The 22,049-nt window shown below is 41.9% G+C and overlaps 1 protein-coding gene across 2 annotated transcripts in view; it reads left to right on the plus strand.

Moving 5' to 3' along the window:
* HECW2 (HECT, C2 and WW domain containing E3 ubiquitin protein ligase 2) overlaps nucleotides 1-22,049 on the plus strand; it is a 101,496-nt gene that overhangs the window by 15,619 nt on the left and 63,828 nt on the right. For both annotated transcript variants that reach the window (XM_053472220.1, XM_053472222.1), the window contains exon 2: nucleotides 21,260-21,575. In XM_053472220.1, the coding sequence (XP_053328195.1) occupies nucleotides 21,284-21,575 (292 nt within the window). In that variant the 5' untranslated portion in view covers nucleotides 21,260-21,283. The remainder of the gene's footprint in view (nucleotides 1-21,259; nucleotides 21,576-22,049) is intronic.

The following is a 22,049-nucleotide window of genomic DNA, read 5'->3' on the forward strand; positions in this document are numbered from 1 at the left end:
GCTTCAGTTCCTCCCTTCTGCGGAATTTACCTACAACAATCAAAAACAACGTTCTATAAAAATGTCACCATTCTTTGCGAACTATGGTTACCACCCTACCATGATTCCCGGTCTGCCCACTGAACCCGTGGTCCCCGGAATTACAGACCGAGTCACCGCACTAACAAGGCAATTTCGAGTCCTGAAACAAAATCTGATCAAGGCTCGTAAGGCCTACAAGCTAAATGCGGATCGCCATTGTTCCAGTCCACCTACGTACCGCTGCGGTGACAAATTCTGGCTGTCCACAAGTAACTTGCGCCTGCAGGTGCCATTGAAGAAACTGGGACCTAAGTTAATTGGCCCCTACAGCATCACCAAGGTCATCAATCCAGTGACAGTACAGTTGAAACTACCCTCTACCTGTGGGATTCATTCCGTATTCCATGTGTCGCTGGTCAAACCATGGGTGGCCAACCCTTTTCCTGATCGGGTACCTCCTCCACCCGCTCCAGTTGTCATCGACGGAGTTGAAGAGTACGCGATACAAAAGATCATAGATTCTAGGATCCGTCGAGGGCATCTAGAATACCTAATACAATGGAAGGGGTATAGCCCGGAAGAAAGAACCTGGGAACCTGCAAATCAAGTCCACGCTCCTATATGTGTTCAAAAGTTTCACAGGCTGCATCCTCTCAAGCCGGATCATCCACGCCCCCGGAGGTCGCGTCTTGGGGGATCCTGTAAGGCACCTACCTTGAACGAGTCCCGGACGTCCTCTTCTTACTCCCGGTACAAACGCCAGCACCGATCACTGGCACATGAAGCAGCCGCTTCATGAATATTTATGAGGCTGACAGCTGACGCAGGACGCGATCACATCCCGGACGTCGGGGAACGCCCCCCCCCGGGCTATTTAAACCTCGTTCTCCTTTCCTTCAGTGCTCAGTTATACTGGTGCTTCCTGAGCCCCTGGTATACTGGTGCTTATCTCGTGAGCCCCTCCGTGTTTCTAGTTCTGTATCCTGTTTATCCGGTATCCGACCCTGGTCTGCTTAACGGTTCTCGTGTACTTCTGGCATCCGGACTCTGGCTATCCTAACGACTCTGTGTATCTCTGGCATCCTGACCCCGGCTATCCCAACGACTCTGTGTACCTCTGGCTTCCTGACCCCTGCTATCTCAACGGCTCCTAAGTATCTCCGGCATCCCGACCCTTGTCTGCTAAACGGCTACGTCCTGACCACCTGTGCTTACAGCTACACTGCCAACAGCCCTGTTACCCTCACCAGGCCCATTGTGCGTGTTCTGTACTGAGCAAGTGTGTTCCATTCCTGCATTCCGGATTCCTCCGGGTAAGACGAACCCCACATAAAGCTTCCAAAGACTTTGCAATTTCGGTTACCAACTCTCTTCTTCTGCTGTATTTGTTTAAGGAAATGCTAGTCCCTGCGGTAGACCATTATGTGACTCAGTTGACAACTCTATAAGATAAGATTCCACGTGCTTTATCTAAAGTCTCTGTAGACTAGTCTCCATACGTCAGAGGTGACAGGGTATGGTTGTCAACTAAGAACATCACGCTCAAGGTTACTTCTATGAATCTTCCTCCATGTTATATTGCTCTCTTTTGTGCTCTTCATCGGAATAATCCTGTAGTTTATGAACTGCTTTTTCCGTCCTCCTTCCTGATACCTCGGGTGTTACATGTTTCTTTCCTTAAACTCCTCAACTGTGATAGATTCACAAAAAGAACTCCCCAGCCTAAACCTGTCAAAATAGACTCTCGTTTGGAATGTATTCTAAAAGTCAGTAAAGCCATCCACTAATACACTGGTACACTGAAAGGGTTGTGGTCCAGAAGAAAGGTCATGGGTTCCTTCCAGTTCTCTACCTTTCACCGGGTCTGTTGAAGAAATTCCATTCAACTCAACTAGACAAGGTAGGGGTTATGTAACTTTGCCGGCACCCTCTGTACTTAGCCCGGGTCCATCCACTACCTGGTGGATGGTGTGATCGCTCCTGAGAGCCTCCTTATAAGACACCCTCCTGAGATACTACAGGTATTGCAGCCAACCATCTAGGAAAATGGAGCCCAGCTTACTAATGTGATCAATAAAAATAAAAGCAATACAATTTTAAAATAAATAGACCCTAGTGATGTCACCATGACCCCATAAGAAGAACCATCCATCTCCAAAAAATGTAAAAAAATTAGATGTTTATTTTAACAAGCAAGGGCTAAAATTGGTGTTGGATCCTTCTACAAACCTTAGCATGAAAGTTAAGAAACCTCTATTTCAAATAATCTGGGGTGTCTAGTTTTCAAAAATATATGGTTTGATGGGGGGGTAAAATTAAATTGGTCTGTTTCAAAGTTGTCCCAAATAGGTCATGGTCGCATGATTAAAAAAAATATATCAATACGCTTCTTGTACTTATAGATCAAAAAACATACGAACATTCTAAACTCAGAACAAATGTTTATTTTTTTAATAGTAAATTAGATGATATGATGAAAATAATGGTATCTAAAGAAAGCCTTTCTTTGCTTTCTTTCATTAAAAAAGGCTTGATCATGAAGGGTGCAAACAGCCTGGTCCTTAAGGGGTTAAAGGGTGTTTAATTTTAGGCCCTGCTAATTTCTTGAACCTAAAGATCACAACAAGAGTTTCCTATTCATGAAGAAATGATCTAGAGACATTCGGTTTTCGGAAAAAAGGACTGAGATTAAAATTTACCAACTTGATTTTGCATTGACCGTCGATTATGGTGTCATTTTTACAGGCTTTCCTCAGTCTCATGGATTCCTCACAGCAGTCTAATATAAAAATTAATAAATAAATAAATTATATATATATATATATATATACCGTATTGGCTCGGATATAGGCCGCCCCCGTATATAGGCCGCACCCTAAAAGTTTGGTGCTTTTTTAAAGAAAAAGTTTTTTTCTTTAAAAAAGCACCAAAAAAACATGCTGCCACTCTGTCTCCCCCCCCCGAGATATGCTGCCACTGTCCTCCCTCCCCGAGATATGCTACCACTGTCCCCCCCCCCCCGAGATATTCTGCCACTGTCCTCCTCTGCCCCCCCCGACTTAACAGAGCAGGCTCCCGGGTGTCTTGCGGGGCCGGCGGGGGACATCTACGCAATACGCGTATACAACTTCCGGTGCGCTTAGACAACCTCCCGTGCCGACACCCCCCCACACGTGGGAAATGCTGGCAGGGGAGGCTGTCTGAGCGTATCGGGGGAGTAGGATGCAGGTCCCCTGCACCACTGCGGGGGATCTGTATGCTAAACCCGCTGCTTGCCCGGCGCCCGGGACTGCATGTCCTGGGCGTCGGGCGCTAGACCCCGAATATAGGCCGCACCCCCACTTTAAAGACTTAAAGTGGGGGAAAAAAGTGCGGCCTATATTCGAGCCAATACGGTATTTATATATATATATATATATATATATATCAGGGCTCGACAAATCCCAGGCGCCAGGTCGCCATGGCGACAGAGAATTTTGTCCTGGCGCCTAGGTTTTGTCAGCCTCTTACGTCCAGAAAAAATTGTGGATGTAAGAGGCTGAGTCACCACATGGGGGCGCTGTTGCTGTCTGCCCAGAAGTCTGGGCAGACAGCACAGCCACTCCGAACCCGCCCCCGAGCCTGAGATCCCTCCCACAAGCCCTTTGATGATTCCTGTAGGCATAGAAGCCTACAGCAGTCATCATAGACTCCCCCCTGCAGTGGCTGGTCTATAGACCAGCAATTGCTTCCCAGCTGCCAGAGGCAGCTTCAGGGACAGGGTGAGAGGGTTCTTTGGTCTCGCCATGAGTGTGGAGACCAGCCCCAACACCCCCCTGCTGCCTGATCACTCCATGAGAGCGACAGTGCAGCGTTAACCCCTTCAATGCCACAATTGTGTATGACACATTCGTGGCATTGCAGGGGTTAACATTTGTCCCCACAAGCTTGTGGGGACTAAATATCTGTCAATGCTGTGCTCCAATGGAACATCAGCATCGAAAGAGTTAAAAAAATGAAAAAAATGTATTTAAAAAAAAAAACAAACAGCACTGACCTGAAAGTCCAGGGTGCTTCCAGGTCAAACGCTGTGAGTTTAGTAAGTGGGCTGATGATGATCAGATCCCTCCTGACCTCCTGATCCTGGCTCCTAACTTTTTTACCTGGCGCCTAGATTCACAACAAATTTGTCAAGCCCTGATATATATATATATGTGTGTGTGTGTTTTTAAAATTATGCTTATATCCTTTTGTTATTTTCCAATAGTTGTAAGGAATATGTATGTAAGATTTGTCACAGAAAGTCTGATAAACATAAACCTCTTTATTTCTATGTTTCATGTGAGGGCTGCCCTTGATCCTTTGTTATTTCTGACGTAGGTTTTCACAACTAATATCTTGAAAATCGGAACCCAGAGCAGATTGTGTCACGTGTCACACAGTGTGCAATGTAATTAAGTTAACAAATATCGTGTCTGACAACAGCTCAGGCTAGAGCCCTGCGCGGGACTGCTTTTTTAATCCTGCTCCCGCAATGTGGGTGTTCCGTACATTTGTGGCCAATCCCGCCCGCCACATTTGTGGCCAATCCCGCCCTCTCCCGCCACATTTGTGGCCAATCACGCCAGCCTCCTTACCTGATTTCCCGCGCAGTTCCGCAAGTTGTTCCCTCACAGCGTCTCTTCTCTTGCTCCGCCCCAGGAACAAGGCGGAGTCACAGGACGTGATGTCACATCACGTGACTCCTCCTTGTTCCTGGGCGGAGCAAGATAGGAGACACTGTAATGGAGCAGCGAGAAGACAGCCTTGCGGGACTGCGCGGGATTACCGGGACCCGCAGGTACAGTGCCTGACCGCCCGCTCCCGCCCGCAGCCCCAGCAAGACCGCCCGCAAGTTTTTTGGCGGGACCCACGGGACCCGCCTCCCAATGCAGTCCTCTAGCTCAGGCTCTTACCACCCCTTAGCTTCCGAAGTCCGCACAGTAAAGGTGACATACCACTGCATAACACTGGAACTAATGATACAAACCAAGAGCTAAACATAGAGTTAAATTGTTTTTTGACATTTACAGATACCCAAGAGCCCTGCCCTTCGTAGAAAGCTGTTTTCATTGTTTTAAATTATTTCATTTACCAGTTCCTAAATGTAGCCCTTCATTAGTAAGCTTTGTCATTGGAATTAAATGCTTAGTAAAATAAAAAAGGCATCTGCATCTGTTCGCTTTTGAAGTACCCCCCTTTGCTTCAAATAACTCATCTTTTTATGTGTTGACTTATAAATGATTTAGCCTGCACAGCAGGAACGCATACATGATTCAGGAGGTAAAAAGGGTTTGAGTCTTTAATGCACTGCTAGATAGGAGCCATTCCTCCATTTGGGAAATGAATGTCTCATCAAAGCATAGAGGGGTTTGTCAGTAACTACTGAGGTTGCAGTTAGTGGGAATTATTTGAAAAAGTGTCATGGCTATAAAATTAAGTTACTGTTGGATCACAACAGATGTGATTGTAAATGAAAAGATGTTACAAATGATTTCAGATGACCTATTTCATGGAAAATTATTTTCAGGTATTCCTCTTCCCTTACATATTATTAAAGAAGATTAACTAAAGAATATTACATTTTTCTAACATCATTTGGACAGTTGACATTTGTGTGCCATTGTACTATATGTATACTTCTGTTTTTTTATGTTGAGTAAATACCAGCTAAACACGTTGATGTGCTAAACTGTGAGTAGGTGGCCTGCAAAATTTATAAGAGCTTGGATGTGTATATGTAAGTGTGTATGAGAGGGAGTATAAGTTACCATGAATGTGTAGGGTGTAATAGTGTGTAGGTGTGTGCATGTGCATATGTGTTGGCGTGAGTCTGTACAAATGTGAAATTGTATGTAAAAATGTGTGTCAGTGTGTATGTGAGTTACTACAGTGGCAAGTGGGGTGCCAAAATTTAGGATCTGGGAGGCCAGGTTGACGAAGAAGACAACGGAAGCTGACACAAGAGAAGATAGAAAGACATTGAGATCATGAAAAAGAGTGTGAGAAAGCATGAGAGCGTGAGTTTATTAATCATGATATAACATAATGGATGCTGGCCTAGTTTTAGTGTATCCATTGTATCTTTGGAGCGTGGCAGCACAATGTCTTGGGCCAGCCCTGCATTATACATACATATACATAGAGACAATACAAACTTCTGTTTGATGACATGTTAATAAGACTGTACAAGGAACAAGAGGTCTTGGACCAGCAAAAAATTTTCACCTAAAATTGCAAAAATAGTTGCTTCCAGTGAGAACAATAAAGACGTGGAATATATTACCTTCAGAGGCTATGAAAGTCAATGATGACTTTAAATTAGGAATGCACCGAAATTAAAATTTTGGACAGAAACCGAAAATTCAGCATGCACTTGGCCAAAACTGAAAATGACCCCCCCCAACCTTTAAAAAAAAATCTGGAATCTGGGTATGCCTGGGCACGAAAGGAGTGTGATTGCTGTTAGTAATCATATATATATATTTAATATAGCATTCACACTCCTACCATGCATAAGCAGCCAATACATGCTGAAACCTGGCTAGCTGCCCCTCTTGTGTATTGATGCTGCCAGTACACATAAAATGCTGCCAGATGAGGTCTGCACATCACTTACAGCTTCCCTGTGCCGTGCTTCCCTACCACTAACACATTCATGCTATCACACACATTCATTAATTTATTTTCATTCACAAACATTAATTCCCTTATTCCTATACTCATTCACAGATACTCATTAATTCCCTTAATCATGCATACAACCTCCCCCACCCCCTTACCTGAACTGCAGATTTCCCAGTGCCGCTCGCAGATTTCCGCAGGGGGCGCTGCTTCCCTCTGCGTTGCTTGCACTCTGTGCGAACAACTTCTGTTGTCCCACCCAGGGGAAGCAGGAACGCAGCAGAGTCATGTGGCGTGACGTAAATTCACGTGACTCCGCTGGATTCCTGCTTTCCCTGGGCGGAACAAGAGACGTTGCGAGTAACGCAGAGGTAAGCAGCAGCAATTGCTCCTCGGCCCAGCCCGCCACAGGATGGAGGTAGATTATTTTCAGCCGTTTTTTTTTATTATTATTATTTAGGCATTTTGCCGATAATGCCATTTTTGGATGATATGTTTCAGCCACCAATAAAGACATATATACAGGGATAAAATGGGTGGCAAGGACATGATTAGTCATAGTTTGTTGGAGTCGAGACAGAATTATCTCCTTTTGGTGACAGAATTTTAATTTGCTTTATTATGGTGTTTTGGCTTCTTCTGTATCGACAGCAGAGTTGAACTTGACAGATTTGTGTCCGTAATTGACTCTGTTACTAAATTATGATAAAGCCTTCTGATAGCATAGTGATGCACTAAAGTTAGAGTAAAGATACACTGTTGCACCATTGTAGAGCCATAGATATATAAATTTTTTCATTGAAAATACACAGACAGCTAAAAGTGTTAAATACTTGTAAATATACTCCAAAATGGCTGTTACAGGCATCCTATAACTATAACTAAATATGTATTCACATCGGCCTGACTCAGAGCCGCAAATCAGAGACATCCATTGTAATTGACCCTTTGTGTGGTGGCAGAAAGACTGCTGTCCACTACAGGACCTGCAGTGCCAGTCGACATCGGCCAGAAAATGCCACTGTGTATAACACTGCATTGTTATCTTAAACTTATTCTTACCAGTAGTCTCTGGGATTAGAAGACTTGTAATCGCTGTCACAGTCTAAAGCATATTATTGAATCAAGATTGAGTTACATTTACCATCTTTAGCCACTTTATACATTATTGTATACAGTAGTCCTGTTTATTGAAGGCTTGTGTAACATAAAAATATCTAGGCAAAGCAGCCTATCAATACCTTGGAGGGCTCTGCTTTCTAGAAGGTAGAGGTGGCTATGGTGTGAGATGAGCCCGACCTTGTCCTAGCTGGCTGATCCTGTGTACAAACCAAGCTGGATTAACTTTTTTTAAATACACAGGTCATCGCAAGCACATTTCTGTATGTGGCATACAACCCAAACATGACAGTAGAACATCATTTTACCTACGTTTGCTCCATTTTGTGTTCTTGCCCAAGCCTAGTTTTGGAGTTGGTCCCACCCTGCCTCAACCTGTAAGTAAGTTCTGAAAGCTTATACGACTTTGTATTTCATTCATGAATATTTTGACAATGAATTAGTATTATCTCTGAGGCCAATGCAGCATTTTCATGTAGAAAAGTTTGCCAGTTTTTTTATAGCTGTCTCCAGTTTCAGTATCACCTTTTTGATTATGCTTTTTCTATATGCCCTTTTATTTTGCTTAAAATGTTACTTTGTGTGCTCACAGGTGGAATTTAAAAGCCTGTTCCCAGCAGGAGGCCCCCTGCTGTTAAAGTGAATTAGATGTCACAAGGAATTTTAAATAAACTTCAAGCAAACAATTCTTTTCATCATCTTCACCTTTTCCAGTACCCTATTTTTTTGGCTCTGTGATGTTTCCATGTCTCTGGAATGTGGTCAGTCTGCTCTTTCCTGTTCATTATAATGCACCCTGTTCTTTATGCTTATTTTATAATTTTATTTAATTAATTGATTTTATGGCAGATAAGAATACAATAAATATTTTGTCTGGTAATATTTCCTGTTTTTGTTTTAAAGAGATATGCTAGGGCAGTAAAATAGTTGGCTCATTTAGAATAGCGAGAATTTGACAAGCCAACTAGTGGTAAGGAGTCAAGCCAAAGCCAGATCAAGGACCCAGGATTGTTGAGCCCTGCTAAGAGTAAAAAGTGTTGTCTTTAACAAAAAAAGTTTGGATGGACACTTCCACTTGTTGAGCTGAGATGTCAGGAGCCAAAGGTTTGGATCGGACCTGGCACAAGCTAATGCCCCAACAATGTTTGTTTAAATACACATTTCATGACTTTCAGAGGGCCTTTGATGTGATGAGTATCCTTTTAATTTGCCTTCCTGCATACTGTTGGTTGGGTGTGTCCATCCCAAGATGCTTTGTGTCTATTGAGAACGGGATCGACACTTTTTTTTCCCTATTTATTTCACTGTATCTCCTTTGTAACCTACACACTTTCAGTTTATTCGCTAATTTTCGTACTGTGGTTTTATTGTTTCCCCTCCTGTGGGATTGTTTGGTTTTACCTCCTGTAAGTTTCTTCTATCTTGTGGTTTCCTACTTGTTTCCAATGATTGTGCCTTAGTGTTACAGTAACTATGATGTGACAGATTTGCTTCCTATTTCATGTGATTTATTTAAAATATAACAGTCTACAATATATTTTTTTTTCCTCGGGAATGGTGATTACAGAATTCATTTTAGATTTATCTTACATTTACATTTATTCTCTAACATTATCAAGCCTAAAATGGACCAGTCACTCAAAAATATTAGCTTGGCTTTAAAGAATAGAGAGTAACTCTAGCTGACTTTGTTTTAAAGATAATTAATTATAGGTACATTATGAACTTGTGACAAAACCATTATGTTAGCGTGTCCATGTGTGCTTCAGCTCAGTTGACTTTCTTTCTCCCATTCTTCAAAGTCACATAAGATGTCATCCAGTCAAATGGTATAGGTAGATGGCAGCAGCCACAGGGAGTGTGGTGTAGTTTAGTGCTGTTTTTTTTAAATATTAGAAACAATTAAAAACATAAACACGATCGTCATCTTTTATGTAACACCAACAAATCTCTATGAGATGACCAAAAACATTGAGGGTTATGTTAAAAAACCAATTATGGTGCAAATCTTTAAAATCAATCAACATTGCAACCAATGGAGTACTTCTGCTGACAAATCAATTGGTTGCTTTGTAGCAATGTTTTAAGTTGGTCATAGCAACAGACTGCTCTTTATACAAAGCTCCATTGTGAATGATCTAGAACAATTTTTTATGGTAAATAGTAAGCTTTTTTAAATAAATATATCGTTAAAAAGGCTGTGCTGATTAACATGAAGTTTACTTTACATTACAGGCCACTTTAATGTTGAACTTGGCAAGGTCTGTTGCAGCAAAAGTCTGCCAAGTTCCACTTATATTTAGATGGGCTTTCTGGAGCACATTACTGAATACCTGAGTTGTTAATTGTAGCATTTTCAGCCTACAGTTATGTAAAGGGTATTTATTGAAATGACTTATCAGTATTGCATAAAAACATCCTAAAAATCTAACATGGTTTTATAGTAGGACATGTTTGCATGAGTCTGTTTTGATTTTTGATTCTGTAGAAGTGTGGTATATTTATTTAAATCCTTATTTAATTGTAAGGATACAACTTAGGTTACATACAGAGACAACACCAGACACTCTCTGATGGCCTGTCCGTTAGTAGGACCGTAGCAAAGAATAAGAGGCCGTCCATTTAGATTTAAAGAAGAAGTACATTTACACCTAAAGCTGAAAACCCGGTTTACTGTAAGAGCAATAAAGATGTGGAATTTACTACCTACAGTGCCAGTGCTATCAAATTCAACTGATGCACCCTGCACCCTGAACTGTTGTATATCCCAATCTCATATTTAGCATTGTGAAAGGTAAGTAACATATAAAAGATGCCCTGCAAACCTTGTGTGAGACATTGACATGGACATTTCTGGGTAATGTGCAGAACCTGGGTATTTCAACTGATGCCTTTAATGAAAATGCATCTTATTCAAGCCTGGTAGTGTATTGTATGTCCTGACTGAGGACAAATATTAGAGCAATTTAACTTCTCTAGTTCTTGTCTTACCACATAGAGCTCAAGTGAGCATTTTAAACGGATTCCAGGGTCATCTCATTTGGAAAGCTGTAAGCAAGATTTTCTGTGTTAGGCAGTCAGCTTGACGTTTTTTTTTCTACAGATAAAATAATCTAATTCAATAGAAAAATAGTATTGAATATGTTATACTGCAAGATACACGCAGGATTTCAAAACACATGGATAAATCGCTCTTGTTTATTTTATTTGTTTCCTTCAACAACAAAAAACAGAGGGTTCAATGTATTTGGCAAAGTTGAATGAAGCCAAAGACTGGAATGTGCAGTTTCAAATATTACAGTTTAAGGAACATACATGTTATAATAGGACTCTATTCATATTAAAAACATGCCCGATTACACTAAGCTTCTTATATAGAATTTATGCTTTACAACCGTGGCCTTCATACAGATTTTATCATCTAGAGAAAAGGAAACCTTCACAGAGGTCCACAGCATGCAGTAAATCAAATAGTTGTGGTAACATTGGTATAAAGCAGAACAACTCTTTGGTTTATGTGTTTCAGAAACATGAATGGCCTCTTTAAACCATGCCAGGCTTGCGTATTTGTTTAAAATAAACCTTTGCTAAATAATTCAATTGCAGTGGGAACCTAATGGAGACACAATTGCGGCTCATTTAGTGAAATTCTTGGAATTAAGTGTGCCTTTTCTTTATTAAATTAAAAGAATACGTAGCAGTCTCTTCATTTACCATCTACCTTTTTGGTATGCATTTAATATATTACATTAATAGAGCACCAACAGATTCTGAAGCACTATTACAATATTGGTGAAACACAAAATTAACAAAAATATTAAAACTGACAATATACAAACAATTATATCAATATACAAACTAACAAGAATGCAAATTAAGGGGACACTTCAGCCATCCTATGCACTTTAATGGGGGAATCACCCTGAAGGCATTGTGTCTTCCCACTGATTTCTATGGAAGTACTTTCCTGCCACTGATCGATGGCTTCTAGCAGCCAGTCAGTGGCAAGTAATGTCAGATCATGGAAGAAAAAAAATCTGCGTATGGTAAGTACTTTATTTTTCTTTCTTTTTTGAGTAATGCAGTTTAAGATACGTGCAGAGTCCTTTAATATGCATTCTTTTATAGCAGAGGTGTCGGGGACTGTCCCTTTAAGATGTACAGGTACAGAGAGAAAAGATGGCGCTGCTCTTTCACTCTTGTGAATTCACTTTTTCTGATTACTGAGCTAGTACACTCTCAGCAGATTGAGGGCCTTTAGTTCATTGGATAGTTATGACAGTGATATGGACTTGGTCTTATCAACCTGTTTTCAAGACCATCTTGGTTCCTTGTCAAGCACAGTGGTGGTTAATGTATTTACATTACAGTTCCAGACAGGGAACTCTTGACATTTCTCTTATTAGTCATCAGAATCTAGCGGTTGTAGGTTTTATGGATCTCTTGTGTAGCGTTAGGTGTCTTTTTCAACCTGTTAAAACATTTTTCACATGTAGAAATAGCTATGACGTGGATTGATTCACCAGTGTGTAACTTCCAAATGCCCTGTGTGATTAGGGGCTGTGCTGTGATTTCAACTCCCATGTTAGTATCACATTGTTTCAGATTATCTGCTGTGGATTCAGCTTCATTTTGAGTGCAGTCCTTCCCTTGGAGCTGTGTTATCATTAAAGTGTTAATGGCCTGTGCACTTATCAGACAGTGTTACGTAACGCAAGATAAAAACACCCCAAAATAATAGTTAATTGCAACTTTATCTTGTTTGCAATGTTTCGCTTTGGCTCCATTCTGTCGAGTGTCCTTGGAAATATTGGAATGGACATGTATTTGAGGATCTATGGAAACTCGCTTTGTTTTGGATCAGGACTGAACCAGTACCATGGTGCATTATCCTGAAGGTCAGAGGCAGGCTAGTAAATTTAAGCCCAAACTTACAGCCCAGATATATATGAATAAAAACACATGCTTTGCACAGTAACCTTACTACAAATTCAGTGCGTTCTGGCCAGTTCTGTTCAACAGCCTGGCTGTGCATGACCTGCACCCTGAACTGTTGTATATCCCAGTCTCATTGACATGGAGATTTCTGGGTAATGTGCAGAACCTGTTCACGCAAGGACTGTTGGTAATCCTATTTAGCAGCCAAGAAATCTTGATGCGTAAAATGAACCTAAAGGGACTTTAATGCATATGATAGCTAAGAGGTCCCTTTAAATTGGATGATGTCTCCCTTGCAAATATTTCAGGGAATTCTGCAGAAAATCCCCCCCCATATCCATTTGCCTCATTCCCTACCTCATGGCTACTTGTCGTGGAGGTGTGTTGGGCCGAACACATCTCTTGACGTATTTACTTACCACCGAGGGGTAGTGTAATGAGCAGTGAGTGTGCAGTAATTTCAGTGGCTGTATCAAAAGTGGCCAGTGAATATAAAGTATATAAAAGTAAATGAAGTGAATAAAGACCCCATGGACAAGCTAAGGGAATATATTTTATGTTAAAAAATAAAGGTAGATAACGATGTATAATTGCGTAAAGGCTCGCCTAATAGTGTAATAAACAGGAATAATGATTCCCTTAAATAAAAATAATATATAACAAATAAAGTTGTATAAATACAAAAATATTCAAAATTACAAGATAAGAATTTTTTTTATTTAAATATAACATTCAAACATATAAATACAATTCATGGATCCCTCGCTACCAATATCCATAAATGTGGATCTGTCTTATTGGTTAAATAGAATAGTCCTCAGTGATAATTAATTGCACAAATCCATATTAAAATGTATTTACGTGATGATATTTAATAAAAATATCAAAATAAAATTATATTATGACACTTCATGATAAAAAAAACAACAAAACAAAACAATATATAAAACTTTTTTATTATTTTATATGTTGTCGCGATCACACCATATTTGTTGCACATTTGCAACACCTTTATAAATCACCCCCTTTGTGTTACTTTGCGGCTCCTATAAAATCAAGGTGGCTGGTGCATTATACATCTGTATGGTCCTGGTTTTAATCCTGGTCCTTGTTTTGGAATAGGTGGATTGTATATCCATTTGTGGTATTTAATAAATAACGCTGAAGCCTGTTCTCCATTTTTCCTCACGTTCCATTTCACAGACACTTTAGTGTGGCTGATAATTAAGTCAGGATTACAATTGTTTGAAACAGTAGCAATTTAATTCATCTTGTGTCTAGAATGTTATGTTAAGTAGTATTTTAAATGCAAAACTAAAAGTTACCCTTTAATATTTACTTATTCCTTTTCATATATTTTATAGTGCTGAAAGATTAGGCTGTTATTTGCTACAGTGTGTGCATAGGGGCGTTATATATTTCACTTAAACCCCATTTTATTAACCAAAGGCTTTAAATTTGTCAAATTGCACATGTATAATATGCGACTGCCTTTAGATTTTATGGAATCTTGCATCTTCATGCTAACAGACTGGGCTTATTTCTATAAATAACTGCAGAAAAATGTGGGTCATGTTGGTATTCCAAGTATTTATAGCAGTTTAAGTGAAGCTATATTAGTATGTGCATATTTTTGGATTTAATACAAATACGTTTGTATTTTTGGGGATGGAGTGGGGATTTAGGCATGCGCCCTATACTGTTATACATGTTTGCTTTTTGGCTGTATTTGTTTGCAGATACCAACTAACATGTTGCATGTATACCTAGTATGTAGTAAAATGCACATTTTACATTTGGTGCTGAATTCATATTTGTAGTTCTAAGTTCAGTTTCTGTTATGCTAAATCGGATAAATCCAGAGAGAGTGAAGGGAGGCTGTGGTCAGAAAATTCACTTCCGATTGAATTGAACTAGACTTGGATTAAGGTAATGGATCTCTTTAGGGGCAAACTTAAGTGAAAGTTATTGTGCTTGAATTAGGTTATTCAAGGACAGGACATACATATACAGGGTAGAATGCAAAAGCGGCACATAATACATACGTCGGCAGCTTTACCAAGTAAATACAGGCATATATTTGTGTACAGTATTTAATAGAAATACCACAGGTAAGGAAAACATCCACAGTTACCAGTAAACAGAAAGGTATGAAAAAGCAGGAGGTGGGGACAATTTGCCATGGTTTTGATATCTTTGGGCAGTACAAGAGCTATACAACTGTGTCCGTTATATTTTACCCACATTCTTATTTTGCCATGTTCACTGGAGCTGGCTGTAAATCAGGAAATGCCCACTGTCTACAATATTACATCAGTTAGTAGCTATACTATGAAATACAATACTATAAAATATCTGTGGAAATAAGGTTATCTGTTATATTAAGGATTTGTTTATGCTTTGATGGAATGCAAGTTATGAAGCAAAAAGAAAAACATATAATGAAACTAAATGTAGGCTCAAATCCGAGGTTAATAAATGAGTACCATTCATTGGGTAATAATAATGACTATTATTCTGCTGCCGAATCAGTTAAATCCGAGAGAGTGCACTAAAAAGCGCTTTGAGTCCCACTGGGAGAAAGGCACTATATAAATACTAGGTGTTATGTTATGTGTTTAACCACGCAGAATTTGTTAACAGTGCACACTAGGTGGGGCTCATGAGCAGTCATGAAATGCTTGATATTAACCCCTTCACGACAATTGACGTGCCAGACACGCCACGAAAAAACATCCAGTTGGCGACAATTGACACGCCTGCCACATCATGACTTTAAAATCTACAATCACTTTCTTCACCCAAACAGTGTTGATGTAATGCTCCGATGTTGAGGCATTCAGCAACACTGAGATCGGCAGCAGGGGCCCTGTGTGGCCCCTCCCCTATATTGTATGGCGACGGCCTGATTTAAAAGAGCTTAGGAGGCGATCAACGATTGCCTCCTGAACTTAAACGGTGTAGCTGAAATGTCTCGATAGCAAGAAAACTCACCCCAGGAGGTACTGTGAGTGCTCTGGAGAGCAGTCATAAGCACCACTGCGAAATATTTTGCCTCTTACCAGATGGCGGCCTGCTTTACAAAAATAAACAAGTTTCCAAGAGGACCTCTCCAGAACCTCCTGGGAATTCTGGGCTTCTCCTGCAGATTGAATACAGGTACTGTATCTTATCACAATATAATTACTAAAATAAATGAAAAAATAAGAACAGATGTCCAAATTCCAAAGAAATGCACACCTCGCAAAGGTGGCCTTTTACCTCCCAAATAACTTGATAGACCCAGGAGATGTTGCTGAACACATATTGTGGTGTTGTTTGGCTGTGGCAAATACCAGGAATGTGTATTTAAAAAAAAATACTGCTGCAAACTTTGATAAGGCTGGTGATAAAATGTGTGCATTTGAAATACCCTAGGGTGTCAAGTTTTCAAAAAATATGTTTTGATGGGGTAGATTGACCTGACTGGCTTCAAAGATGTCCCAAATAGGATATGCCACAAAATAACCATATTTGGAAAGTTTGACAAAGGCTCGTGGCAAAATTAGTGCATGGAAAGAGTTAAAATATCAGCATTTGAAATAGCCTGGGGTGTCTAGTTTTCAAGTATATATGGTTTAATGGGGGTAAATTGAACTGACCGGCTTCAAAGATGTCCCAACCAAGGCCCACTACTATGAGTTTGGTAATAAGAGCGGTCGGATGCTTGCACGTGCTCTGCGGGCTAGGCACCAGACGCTCTATGTTAGCAAGATTAGGACCCCCAGTGGTGTGACCTCCTGTTCTCCCAGCGATATAGCGGACTCTTTTTGTCGCTATTACCGCTCCCTGTACAATCTCCCTGTGGACACGGCGGTTCCCCGCAGGGAGACCTTAATCAGGGATTACCTAGCTACGCGGGTTCGTCGCAGACTCTCGGTGGAACAGCTGGAATCGCTCGAGCTCGCCATTCCGGTGGAGGAGTTGGAGGTAGCCATGAAGTCGATGGACTCAGGGAAGGCTCCTGGCCCGGATGGGCTTCCCCTCCGCTACTATAAGGTTTTTTGGGAGCACCTGCAGGCCCCTCTCGCATCGTTGCTCAATGAGGTGCGTGTCGGCACTCCCTTCCATCCTCACTCTCTCATGGCGACGATCACTGTGTTACCCAAGGAGGGGAAAGACCCTTTGCTCTGTCAGAGCTACAGGCCTATCTCCCTCCTCAATACGGACTTGAAGCTCTTTGCGAAGGTGCTGGCTACCAGACTGCAGTCTGTGTTGGGCACTTTAGTTCACCCTGATCAGTCCGGTTTTATTATTGGCAGGGAGGGTCGTGATGGCACGTACAGGGCTTTGAACTCGATCCATTTGGCCCGGGCGTCTGGTCAGAGGATTCTCCTTCTGTCCACGGACGCTGAGAAGGCCTTTGATCGGGTTGCATGGGACTACATGTTCCAGGTGTTGCGTGCGTTTGGATTTGGCCACTCGTGGCTGCATTGGATCACCGCCTTGTACTCGGCCCCCTCGGCGCGTATCCGTTTAAATGGTGCCCTCACAGCCTCTTTCCCCATCCGCAATGGCACCAGACAGGGGTGCCCGCTGTCTCCGCTCTTGTTTGCCATATCCTTGGAACCACTTCTGCAGTCGGTTCGCGACAACCCGGATATTCACGGCCTGAAGTGCAATGACTCTTCGTATAAGGTGGCCGCTTATGCGGACGATTTACTTTTCACTCTAGCGCAGCCCCGGATTTCTCTCCCAGTTCTTCAGGATGAACTACGACACTTCGGATCCCTCTCTAACTTTAAAATAAACACAGACAAGTCCGAAGTCCTGGATGTCTCCTTGACTCCGGATGAGGCAGACGCAATCAAGGGGTCCTTTAACTACAGGTGGTGTCGTAACAGCATTCGGTACTTGGGGACCTGGATTCCCTCCGATCTGAGCACGGTTTTTCGCGAGAACTTCCCTAGGCTCTTGGGTCAGATTCGTTGTGATTTGCGTAGATGGTCCTTCCCCCATATCTCCTGGCATGGAAGGGTTAGTGTGGTTAAGATGAATGTGCTCCCTCGGCTTCTTTATCTCTTTCAGACGCTCCCTGTCTCTATTCCGAGGGCGTTCTTCTCTGAACTTCGTTCGCTAGTTGCCAACTATGTCTGGCTGGGGAAGCGACCGAGGATTCGCCACTCTGTTCTTATCAGGCCCAAGGCGAAGGGCGGGTTAGCTCTGCCTGACTTCCGCGGTTACTATCGCGCGACTCACCTGTTGCGGATGCTGGAATGGCGATTCCACCCACCTGCCAAGTTATGGATCTCGTTGGAACAGGCCACCACGTCGATCCCTCTGTCCTCTAGTCTGGGTCTTCGCCCTGGTGTTCTTCGAGTGGCGGGGACCGAGAATCCCTTTGTCCGAGCTACTGTGCTGGTCTGGAGGCAGAGGGGTGTGAGCGGGTCTCTAACCTCTTATCCTTCCCCGCTGACTCCTATAGCGGACAACCCGGACTTTGTTCCGGGACAAGAGCGGGGTTTCCTGGCGTCACTGGGGTGGCCCCCGAACTTACCTTTGTCGGCGTTATGGGATCGAACTGCGCCGTTGCCGATCGAACGCGCACTTCCCGATGTTGGGCTCACTTTGCTGCGGCGCTTCCGATATGGTCAGGTTACTCGGTATGGGCTTTCCCTTCCGGGAAGACACCACCTTTCTAGAGCCTTGACCCCCTTTGAAACTTTGGCCAGACGCCCTACGCTGCCCAGGGGGGGAATATCTATCCTGTACCGCCTGTTGCTCGCGGCCGAACTCACGGTGCCGCCGCCGTTTCAGGGTTACTGGGAGGAGGTCCTGGGTGAGCCTCTAACTGACCAACAATGGGACACGGTGTGTGAGTTGGCGCATAAATGTTCGGTGGCCTCCAAGGTTCAAGAAACAGCATATAAGCTGTTGTCGCTTTGGTACAGGACACCGGTGTCGCTCGGGCGGCTTTTTCCAGGCGTTGATATCTCCTGTTGGAGATGCGGTATGGAGCCTGGTACATACTTACACATATGGTGGAGTTGTGCCCAACTTCAACCGTTCTGGCTTGGGGTGTTTCGATGTATGGGTGAGGTGGTGGGGCAAACAATATCTCCGTCCCCTGGTCTTGGCCTTCTCCTTTATAGTGGGTCCTCCCGGGTTTCAGTGAAACGCACGGTTTTGCGACATCTTCTTAACGCTGCGCGCTGCCTGATTCCTTTGTTTTGGAAGCGTACGGAGGTCCCCACTTTGCGCTTATGGGTAACTAGGGTGGAGGAGATACGTGTGATGGAGGAGCTCTTGCATGTCTCCTCGGACAGGATGGAGAAATACACAAACACCTGGGCTTGTTGGCTCTCCTTCCTCTCGTCCACCACTCTGCGGGATCTTCTCGCGTTCCCTTGAGCGACCCTGACTGGCTCGCCCTCCACCCACCTCGGTTCTTTACCTTTCCTTTATTTTGTGTGTGTCCCCCTCCTACGCGTTCTTCGTTGCTTCCTCAACACTAGCTCGCTCTCTTCCCTCTTTTCATCTTCACCCCGTCATGCTCTTTTCACCTTCTCCCCTTCATGCTTTTTCATCCCCCCCCCTTTTTTTTTTTTTTTTTTTTTTTTTTTTTTTTTTTTTTTTTTTTTTTTTTCTTCCTCCTCCTCTTCTTTATATTCCGCGGGGTTACGCAGCTCCGTCGCTGGGATTGGATTTCCAGCTAATGGTCTCCTTCGATGTTGCCAGGGTATGCGATGCTCCACGGCATTCTCGTTTGCCTTTTTTTTTTTTTTTTTTTATCTTTTCTCTACTTTTGTATCAGATTGTAGCACTCGCGAATTTCGCGCATATGTTAGACCGCCATGGTTCAACTTTGAATGATTACATGTCCCTTTCCCTTTCTCCTTTTTGGCTACCTTCCCCTCCCCTTTCCCAGGTTTCCTCTTACCCTTGCTCTGTTGAAAAATCAATAAACAGTGATTTACCAAAGATGTCCCAAATAGGATATACGGGGAAATGACCATATTTGGAAAGTTTGACAAAGGCTTGTGGCAGAATTAGTGCATGGAAAGAGTTAACCCCTTAAGGACAATGGGCGGTCCCTAAACCCATTGAAAGCAATGTATTTTGAGCCCGTACATGTACGGGCTTTGTCATTAAGGGGTTAAAATATCAGTATTTGAAATAGCCTGGGGTGTGTAGTTTTCAAGTATATATGGTTTAATGGGGATAAATTGAAATGACCGGCTTCAAAGATGTCCCAAATAGGATATGTGGCGAAATGACCATAATTGGAAAAAAAAAACATTGGATATTATTTAGCAGAATTTTTCACTAGCTTTTGTAGATGAGTAAAAAGTCCTTTTTTCTCAATTTCCCCAATATAATTGTACTTTTTTTTTAGTAAATTCTAAGATACAATCAAAATAATGACATCTAAAGAAAGCACAGCAGAAATGATAAAACAGCCATTTTCACGAAGGGTACAAAAATCAGCCATTGTCTGACATATATTGACATATAGAAAAACACTACAATACCAAAATGGCTTTGGTTAATGTACAGTACGCTGGAGTCATTAAAGATGCCACTGCAGGCCATTAAGGAGATCCAGATTAACCAGAAATTAGTTTTATGCTCCATAATACAAGTGTGTATTCTTGTTAGCTTGTAAGGGGTCCATGATAAACAATTAGGCAGTTTATAGGAATCTGTTCTTATGAAGCATGCGTTGTATAAATAGTAAGGGGGCTTGCTAATATATTTTTCAGATGGGATCTGTTTATCAGATTAAGCATACTGCAATGTAATTTTTCGGAAGTGGTTTCCTGTAATATATCCAGTTTACCTTCAGTGATCTGGCATCTTTTCAGCGCTAAAGAAACAGAAGGTAAACAAAGCTGCCACTGCTTCAGACATAAACAGTTTCGTTTCCTATAACCAATTTATTTGATCTTCATGTGTTTTAGACAACGTGTATTTCCAGTTCTGGGAATCGAAATTGATTACAATGAAGTGTAAGAGAAAACCGGGTTTGTTCTTTTAATGAGCAGATCAGGTTCTTAAATGAATGGCCATCTAGTTTAGTTCTAAAAGCTGTTTTGCTTGCTTGATATCCAAATGCATTGATGTAGCAATGTACTGTAACAGTGTTGATGTGGATGATCCTTAATGAGTCTTTCCTCTAGAAGCTTCACCTGTACCTCCATGCTTCAAGTCAGATTCTAATGCTCAGCCGCTGGCTTCTCCCATTCTGTTTTTTGACACAAGGAAAAATAGGAATAGTGATTGATCTGGGATTAATCTGAGAGACATTGGTTTAAACCATATGCATACGTATAACTCTGTAGTCTGTACCATTGAACAAAGTGTTATGCCTTTTTTAGAATTGGACACTACTACCCAAGGCAGTTTTATGTCTACTGTATATATGGTTATTGAACAGCGGCCTTACCAGAAACCCAATAAATTTAGCAGTGCTTAAATTATATCTGAGGCATTTTTAACTAAAATCATCTTTAAGCCATAATCAGACCAACATTAAAAATGATCTCTTATGTCTTTTCAGGCCTCTGAACTGTAATTCTATAGTATGGCTGGATCTGCCAGGGATCATAATCTTCCTGTACGAAGACAAAACCATCAACTTCGTCACACGTTAAGTCCAGAGAATCTTCAGAGCTTGGCTTCCCAGAACACAATGGCAGAGAATTTACATTTTCAGAGAGCTAACAGCGATACTGACTTGGTGACCTCTGATAGCCGTTCCAGTCTGACCGCAAGCATGTATGAATACATATTGGGCCATTCCCAGGAACTTATCATTTTTTGGGATATAAAGGAAGAAGTGGACCCAACTGATTGGATTGGACTTTATCACATAGGTAAGCACTTCAAAACACAGGCAAATTCAGGATCTTTAAAACAGAAGGGTAAATGTACATAATCAATGTACATCTCATTAATCCCTAAGTCTGTCTGATTTGAAGCTGTGATGCATTTAGGGCTTTCAGAAACATCTGTTACTCGCGCAGTGTAGCAGGAGGTAGGATGAGCATTTCTTCAGAATTATTTGAGTTGCTAGGAATCCAGAAATACAATATACAAGGTTGCCCTGCCAGTAAAGGCAGTATTCAGGGCATTGAGCGGTAGGGGTTTGCACTTTATCCAGTGCATGAGATTTTTGGTAACTGGGTTAGGACGGCAGGATAGAATTTCCTTCCTTTCTTTTTGATCTATCCATGGCCATGTACAGAAACATTTCTGGTGGAGTTAAAAGTATCCCTATTCCTGTGTCATAAATAGATTTATTTATATAGATGCATAAATATCTTGTCTCGTGATTATCTTATTTATAA

Source organism: Spea bombifrons, chromosome 7 (genome assembly GCF_027358695.1).
Source record: "Spea bombifrons isolate aSpeBom1 chromosome 7, aSpeBom1.2.pri, whole genome shotgun sequence".
In the NCBI taxonomy this organism is placed as follows: domain Eukaryota; kingdom Metazoa; phylum Chordata; class Amphibia; order Anura; family Pelobatidae; genus Spea; species Spea bombifrons.